The 8,628-nt window shown below is 42.4% G+C and overlaps 2 protein-coding genes across 4 annotated transcripts in view; one reads left to right on the forward strand and one right to left on the reverse strand.

The window, feature by feature from the left end:
• Positions 1–360: 360 nt before the first annotated feature.
• Positions 361–1,906, reverse strand: ccdc127b (coiled-coil domain containing 127b). 3 transcript variants are annotated; one of them, XM_059510187.1, is made up of 3 exons: positions 1,698–1,906; positions 1,208–1,363; positions 361–1,112 (listed from the first exon to the last, which is right to left on the reverse strand). In XM_059510187.1, exons 2-3 carry the CDS (start codon positions 1,329–1,331, stop codon positions 436–438), a joined length of 801 nt encoding a protein of 266 aa, XP_059366170.1. In that variant the 5' UTR covers positions 1,332–1,363; positions 1,698–1,906; the 3' UTR covers positions 361–435. The 3 variants fall into 3 exon arrangements, with proteins under 3 accessions (XP_059366170.1, XP_059366168.1, XP_059366169.1); XM_059510185.1 differs by lacking the exon at positions 1,698–1,906 and adding an exon at positions 1,612–1,659 and having other exon boundaries at positions 1,208–1,342; XM_059510186.1 differs by lacking the exon at positions 1,698–1,906 and adding an exon at positions 1,525–1,582 and having other exon boundaries at positions 1,208–1,342.
• Positions 1,907–2,472: 566 nt separating this feature from the next.
• sdha (succinate dehydrogenase complex, subunit A, flavoprotein (Fp)) overlaps positions 2,473–8,628 on the forward strand; it is a 15,056-nt gene continuing 8,900 nt past the window's right edge. Inside the window, exons 1-3 of the mRNA XM_059509005.1 lie at positions 2,473–2,573; positions 3,468–3,551; positions 3,754–3,915. Coding sequence (XP_059364988.1) covers positions 2,514–2,573; positions 3,468–3,551; positions 3,754–3,915 — 306 coding nt within the window. The 5' untranslated portion in view covers positions 2,473–2,513. The remainder of the gene's footprint in view (positions 2,574–3,467; positions 3,552–3,753; positions 3,916–8,628) is intronic.

Raw genomic sequence — 8,628 nt, forward strand, 5'->3', positions numbered from 1 at the left:
TGCTAATGTTCCTTTGTTTTGTGTTTACTGGAAAAAGAAATATTATGCATTATGGACTCGTATTTTAGCCTTAAGCAATGGTTTGAAGTTAAAATGTCTTGATGGATTTGTTTCTTACAAACACGCAGCTTTTCTCTTCATGAGATGTTAATTGCTGCACTGGGGTGGTGCTGGTTACTTGTGGATTATTGTGATGTTTCAATCAGCCGTTTGGACTCTCATTCTGACGGCACCCAGAGCATCTATTAGTGAGGAAGTGATGTAATACTAAATTTCTCCAAATCTGATGAACAAACAAACTCATCTACATCTTTTCAGCAAATTTTCATTTCTGGGTAAACTACTCCTTTAAGTTACTCTTCCCATTAACTTTATTGACAACGAGCTCTTAATACATCATTTTAGTGATACAGATTCATTTCTGATCTCCCAGTGTCACTTTTTTGTCTGGAGCATAGCCTCCTCAGCTCTCTGGTGTGACTGAAGCGTGAGCTGCAGACGCCAGTATTTGAGATACAGCCACATCAGACTGCCATTCCTGCGCTCATCTGTGTTGAGATACTGAGCACAACTGTGATCATTCTTAAAAATATCCCTGAGACCGTCCTCCATCTCCAGATGTGCAAGAAGGGGCTCTTTAACCGTACGAACCAGAAGGTCTTTCTCCACCTCCACCCTCCTCGCACGAGGCACCAAAATACTGCAAAAGGCCCTCTGCCTTTCCACCAGCCGGTACTCTACGTCTTTCAGAGCCAGTGAAGCACTCCGCTCTCGCTCCTTCTCCTTTTCCAGGGCCTCATGGAAAAGGGCGTGACCAGGTCCTGCGTAACGCAATCTAGATTTTTCGTTTTCTAGAGCTTCACGTTCCAACCTCAAGCCTCGACGTTCCTCCTCGAGCTGCTGACTCTGGGAAGCCAGGGCTTGTCGGTAGCCATGCACCCGCAGCTTTTCCTTCTCTAGATCAAGCTGGAGCTGAGCTGTTTCTTTGTGGTTTTCAGAGAGCGTCTGTCTGTATTTCACATCCAGGTCCTTCTGGATCGTCTCTAGGGTCTTTTCGTACTTGACCTTGGCCTCCTCGATTTCCTTTTGAGACTCTTTGGACCAGATCCATCCTAAGACATAACACAAGACAAAAATAAGTAAAATATGAAATGCAATTGATCACAATTTACATGCTACTGAAGCAATAGTGTTGTGTAGTACATACGAAAGGCAGCGAGCCCCAGCATGGGCACCAGGAGGGCATAGTTCCACTTGCTGCTGTCCCCATCACCATCACCCTGCCTCTCTGGCCTTATATTCCAGTCCTGAGGATCATTCAGGTTATTCATGTGGACTGCAGCTGGAAAATAAATGCATACATCTACATCAAACATTTGACCAATATAATATAAAAAGGGAAAGGCAACTGTAAATTCTGACATTAAATTACTGAAAAAACTCAACTTCCTAATTTTAATTTATAGTGATGCATTACTATCCTTATGCAAACTGAAAGTTGCATTCTCATTCGAAGCGCAAGACCTAAGTTGAAAAATATGACACTTCCTGTTTGCACGACATCCATGTGTGATTTGGCTAGTAACTACTCTTTTAACAAAGAACATTTACCACTAGTCATGCAAGCACAATACATGTTGGCAATCCAAAAACACATCAAATGTCCGAGTTACCTTGCAAGTAGTTATTCAAAGCACTTGTCCTTTATCAAAAAGGGTCAAATAGTCGCTTCCATACATAGGTAGAGCTGAAGCCTGCGTCAGTGTTCTTGGACAAAAATATCGCTTATTTATAAGTGTGAGGGTTATATTTTATACAGTGGAATTTACAGTAAAAAACTCCACCCAGCTTCAAAGCATGTTTGCTTTAGTTTTTTGGGACAACACTAACCGACAAGTCCCCCCACTGTGGACAAACATTGGTACGGTCCTCAACGAAGCTGCGAATCCGGCGAGTGGTTCATTTGAACCAAATCGTTCGGATCTTTTCAATCAGTTGGTTGAGCCTGCGCGTTTGCATTTGGCCGACAAATTTTCGTGTTAAATTAAGTGTGAAATTCTTAAATATTTTATTTATACAAATAACTATGTTGTTAGATTTGTCGTTTAAAATTACTATTAATTAATTGTTCGCGTGAAAGAAATGCACGCCCTGTTTATTTCACTATTTACTAAGCATTTATATACATATTTTACGTAAATATAATTTGTGTGTGCTTGGTATAACTTGATGATAACCCGAATAAACTGAGAACAAAAGTAGGAGTTGTTCAAGTGAACCGAAGATTTGGTTGATGGTGCGAAAAGTTACATGACTGTTTTATGAGCTGAATCATTGCTACAACAAACTGACCTACATATGCGATTACAATAAACAACATATTACTAAAACCCTAATCAAGTCAATACGCCGCGCGTGAAGCCGGAGGAAAGAATCACTGAATCATTTAAACTGTTCGAAAGAACCGATTCCATCACAAGCGCTTGCATGTTTATCAGTCAGAATCGCGCAACATGGCCGCAGTGTGCGCTGCCTCCCGTGTCCTCGGAAAAAAAATTGTGTCATCTAAAGCTGTAAGCCCTCTCATTTACTTTGTATTTTAATGTCATTCGGCCAGTGCAGGCCGACAGTTGAACTGCTTTATACTCGACGTCGCTGTAGTCTATTGTAGCCTGTTGTTGTGCTGGTTTTGTAACCATCATCTGCTGGGTTAAGTAACAGTGTTACGTAGTATACGTACATTTGTTACATAAGTGTACGTTTTATGTTATGCTGTTTTATTAACAGAGCTTGCCTTTTAGCAGTAATGCTTGAGGGTTTTTCTCACTTAATGTATTGTGGCGTTTCATAGAAGTCAAGTTTGTATACAGGAACCAATTGAAGGTCAAGCAGGCAGCATTAGCATTAGCCATGTGATGATAAATCACCATGCTATTATATGAGATATTATCTCTTTGTGTGTTTGGATGCATGATTTTTTAGTCGATCCTCAAACAGTGGCCAATATAATCGCACTGCCTATATTTTATCTATTACAATGAAGCGTTAACTAGACGTCTCACTGTTACGTCACCAGAAAAGACCAGAATGGATTTGATTGTTGTCACTACGTTGTGTTGCAATGATGTTTTCTTACTAAAAATGAATCCCATTTGTCATTTACTTAAAGACTGTCAGACTTATTCATTGCAGATTTTTTTTTAATATACAGAATGCAAAAAATTAGTAAAGAAGAAATTCAAGCAGAAAGAAATTTAAATTAACTTTGACTTGAGATGTTGAAACATTCATTTTCTTTGAAGCTGCCTTGCAACAATATGGTTGTCTATACAGCTACATTTGAATTGAATAAATACTTAATAAATGAAGGTAAAGCAGTGAAATTTGAAACATAGATAAACATCACAGATGTGATTTTGTATGGATGTTTAACTATTAAAATTAATAATTTTTGCTGTTTTATTCAGCTGCCAGCAGTGTGCCAGACGAGCAACCGCAAGTTGCATTTCTCCATCTATGGAAAAAGGGGAGATGCAAAAATCTCAGATGCTGTAAGTATATATATATATGCTACTCCTTCATATGGTTTTAGCCGTTTTCGTTTTGCATGCAGGATGTAGTATTGACATTTATACTTGTACATGCATCACCATCGCAGGCTATTAAGGTAGTTGTCACTTTAAAGAACAACATTAGATGTCGCAGGCCAGTAGTCTTGTGTGATCAGTGTGTTTTTGTTTTTTCTCCCCTCAGATCTCCACTCAGTATCCAGTAGTAGACCATGAGTTTGATGCTGTCGTGGTGGGAGCGGGAGGCGCAGGTCTGCGTGCAGCTTTCGGTCTGTCGGAGGCGGGTTTTAACACCGCCTGTGTCACCAAACTTTTCCCCACCCGCTCACACACAGTGGCTGCACAGGTTTGGAGACTTCCTCTTGCATTTCTCCTCATTATCATTTAGCATCAACACAACCTGCTCTCTTACACCCTCTTATATACTGCAACAGCTTTCTCTGTCATCTGGATTTACAGGTGCTGGTCATGTAATTAGAATACCATGAAAAAGTTTATTTCTCTAATTCCATTCAAAAAGTGAAACTTGTATATTGTATATTATATTCATTCATTACACACAGACTGATATATTTCAAATGTTTATTTCTTTTCATTTTGATGATTATAACTGACAATTAAGGAAAATCCCCAATTCAGTATCTCAGAAAATTAAAATATTACTGAAGACCAATACAAAGAAAGGATTTTTAGAAATATTGGCCAGCTAAAAAGTATGAACATGAAAAGTATGAGCATGTACAGCCAGCACTCAATACTTAGTTGGGGCTCCTTTTGCCTGAATTACTGCAGCAATGTGGCGTGGCATGGAGTCGATCAGTCTGTGGCACTGCTCAGGTGTTATGAGAGCCCAGGTTTCTCTGATAGTGGCCTTCAGCTCTTCTGCATTGTTGGGTCTGGCATATTGCATCTTCCTCTTCACAATAACCCATAGATTTTCTGTGAGGTTAAGGTCAGGTGAGTTTGCTTGCCAATTAAGAACAGGGATACCATGGTTCTTAAACCAGGTACTGTTAGCTTTGGCACTGTGTGCAGGTGCCAAGTCCTGTAGGAAAATGAAATCTGCATCTCCATAAAGTTGGTCAGCAGCAGAAAGCATGAAGTGCTCTAAAACTTCCTGGTATACGGCTGCGTTGACCTTTGGCCTCAAAAAACACAGTGGACCAACACCAGCAGCTGAAACCCATGTCTTGCATATGTCTGTGCGTAGTGGTTCTTGAAGCACTGACTCCAGCTGCAGTCCACTCTTAGTGAACCTCCCTCATTTTTGAATGGGTTTTGTTTCACAATCCTCTCCAGGGTGCGGTTATCCCTATTGCTTGTACAATTTTTTTCTACCACATCTTTTCCTTCCTTCACCACTCTTTTAATGTGCTTGGACACAGAGCTCTGTGAACAGCCGGCCTCTTTTGCAATGACCTTTTGTGTCTTGCCCTCCTTGTGCAAGATGTCAATGGTCTTCTTTTGGACAACTGTCAAGTCAGCAGTCTTCCCCATGATTGTGTAGCCTACAGAACTAGACTGAGAGACCATTTAAAGGCCTTTGCAGGTGTTTTAAGTTAATTAGCTGAATAGAGTGTAGCACCAGGTGTCTTCAATATTGAACCTTTTCACAATATTCTAATTTTCTGAGATACTGAATTTGGGATTTTCCTTAGTTGTCAGTTATAATCAAAATTAAAAGAAATAAACATTTGAAATGTATCAGTCTGTGTGTAATGAATGAATATAATATAGAAGTTTCACTTTTTGAATGTAATTAGTGAAATAAATCCACTTTTTTAAGATATTCTAATTATATGACCAGCATCTGTATACTAGTTTTTTACTGATCAGGAACAGATCGAATGGGAATCAGTTCTTATAGATAATTAATATTCTTTATATATTATATATGTGGTCTCAATCTATGACTGTGAATATGTGTGTGTGTGTGTGTGTGTCTGTGTGTGTGGGTGTGTGTGTGTGTCTGTGTGTGTGTGTGTATGTGTGTGTGTGTGTGTGTATATATAGTCATTGGGTCAGATACAGGATGGCTGCCTCCGTGACGTGCTCTGCAGTTGTTTTTGTGTTTTTGTTAGTTTGTCCTGTCTTTAGTTATACTCCTGCAAACAGTTTCACCAGGCACGAATTGCTGGACATTCTGCAACACCCGATATATCACCGGTTTTCGACTATTCTGATGTTTTGCTGGACATTCTTGTCGGCAGAGCGGCTGCACTGATCACACGCTTCAAGAGGACGCGCAGACGGGGAAAAAGAGCTGGCGCGCTCGTGAGACTCAGAAAACGCGGATTTCGAACGCCGTTGCCTAGCATCCATCTGGCAAATCTCCACTCTCTACCCAACAAAACGGACAAATTACTTCTGCTCTCTCGGACAAATAAGGATTTCTCACACTCTGCTGCTCTGTGTTTCACGGAAACTTGGCTGAATGACGCCATACCGGACAGCGCGCTCCATCTGCCGGACTTTCAGCTATTCAGAGCGGACCGCGAAGCAGAATCAACGCGGAAATCGCGCGGCAGCAGGACATGCTTTTACATCAATGAATGGTGGTGTACAGATGTAACTGTGTTAAAGAAGATGTGCTGCTCAAATCTCGAAACACTCTTCATTAACTGCAAGCCGTTCTATTCGCCGCGGGAGATTCATTCGTTCATTCTGGTTAGTGTTTACATCCCTCCTCAAGCGCACGTGAGCTCAGCTTTACAGAAACTTGCTGATCAGATCACAGAGACAGAACAACAACACCCAGACTCCATTTTAATAATTGTTGGGGACTTTAATAAAGCCAATCTCTCCCGTGAACTGCCAAAATACAGACAGCATGTTACATGTCCCACAAGAGACAGTAATATATTGGATCACTGTTACACCACAATAAAGGATGCACATCACTCTGTTCCACGAGCAGCTTTGGGACGTTCTGATCACCTTCTGGTTCATCTTATACCGACCTACAGGCAGAAACTAAAATCAGCTAAACCTGTATTAAGGACGGTAAAAAGATGGACTAATGAAGCAGAGCAGGATTTACAATCTTGTTTTGACCTCACTGACTGGAGTATTTTTGAAGCTGCTGCCACTGATCTGGATGAACAGAGACCGTAACATCATATATCAGTTTCTGTGAGGATATATGCATTCCTATCAGGACTCAACTAAATTACAACAATGACAAACCGTGGTTCACTGCAAACTCAGACAGCTCCGTCAGGCCAAAGAAGATGCTTACATGAAGGGGGACAATGTCTTGTATAAACAGGCTAAATACACACTGGAAAAGAGATCAAAGGGGCAAAGAGGAATTATTCTGGAAAAATAAGGACTCCGTTTACTTCGAACGACTCCGCATAAGTGTGGAAAAGTCTAAAGAAGATCACCAATTACAAGACACCACCCCCCAGCACTGTGGAGAATCAACGACTGGCAGACGATCTGAACGAGTTTTACTGCAGGTTTGAAAGAACACCCATCACCTGCCCTGAACGCCTCCCTACACAACCATTCACACCATTCACAACTCCTGCAACCCATCCTGTACACCTCTCCAATCAAGCACTCTCACCATTCACACCTCCTGCATCCCCCCTCTCCCCCACACCTGCAATTCAGATCAGCGAGGATTCGGTGCGCCAGGTCTTCCGGAAGCAGAAAAGGAAAAAAGCACCAGGCCCAGGCTGTCTGGAATCCTGTGCTGACCAGCTGGCCCCCATCTTCACAAATATCTTCAACAGATCGCTGAAACTATGCGAAGTCCCTTCATGCTTCAAATGCTCCACCATCATCCCCATTCCAAAGAAATCCAAAATTACAGGACTAAATGACTACAGGCCTGTGGCTTTAACATCCGTAGTCATGAAGTCATTTGAAAAACTGGTGCTGGCCCACCTGAAGGACATCACTGGACCCTTGCTGGATCCTCTTCAGTTTGCCTATAGAGCAAACAGGTCTGTGGACGATGCAGTAAACATTGGACTGCATTATGTTCTGCAACACCTAGACAGACCGGGGACTTATGTGAGGATCCTGTTTGTGGACTTCAGCTCGGCCTTTAACACGATCATCCCAAACCTCCTCCTGCCCTAACTAACTCAGCTCTCCGTGCCCACCTCCGTCTGTCAGTGGATCAACAGCTTTCTGACAGACAGGCAGCAGCTAGTGAGGCTGGGAAAATACACAACCAGCACCCGTACAATCAGCACCGGAGCTCCCCAAGGCTGTGTTCTCTCCCCACTGCTCTTCTCCCTGTACACCAACGATTGCATATCTAAGGACCCCTCTGTCAAGCTCCTGAAGTTTGCAGACGACACCACACTCATCGGCCTCATTCAGGACGGTGACGAGTCTGCTTACAGACAGGAGGTTAAAGAGCTGGCTGTCTGGGGCAGTCTCAACAACCTGGAGCTTAACATGCTCAAAACAGTGGAGATGATCGTGGACTTCAGGAGAAACCCCCCTGCACTTCCCCCACTCACCATCATGAACAGCACTGTGACTGCAGTGGAGTCATTCAGGTTCCTGGGCACCACTATCTCTCAGGACCTGAAGTGGGACATTCACATTGACTCCATTGTGAAAAAGGCCCAGCAGAGGTTGTACTTCCTTCGCCAGCTGAGGAAGTTTAACCTGCTACAGGAGCTGCTGAAACAGTTCTACTCCACCATCATCGAATTCATCCTCTGCACTTCAGTAACTGTCTGGTTCAGCTCAGCTTCTAAATCTGACCTCAGAAGACTACAGAGGGTAGTCCGGACTGCTGAGCGACTCATCGGTTCAACCCTCCCTTCTATTCAAGAACTGTACTTATCCAGAGTGAGCAAAAGGGCTGGCAAAATCACTCTGGACCCCTCACATCCAGCTCACTCCCTCTTTGAACTGTTGCCATCTGGTCGACGCTACAGAGCACTGAGCACCAGAACGACCAGACACAGGAACAGTTTCTTCCCTCAGGCAATCCATCTAATGAACATTTGATAAAAACTGTGGAACACACTACACTATTTATATTTATATATACATACACTTATTTATCTAACACACATACTTAGCGTAC

The sequence above is a fragment of the Carassius carassius genome, chromosome 25 (assembly GCF_963082965.1).
Source record: "Carassius carassius chromosome 25, fCarCar2.1, whole genome shotgun sequence".
NCBI classification, from domain to species: domain Eukaryota; kingdom Metazoa; phylum Chordata; class Actinopteri; order Cypriniformes; family Cyprinidae; genus Carassius; species Carassius carassius.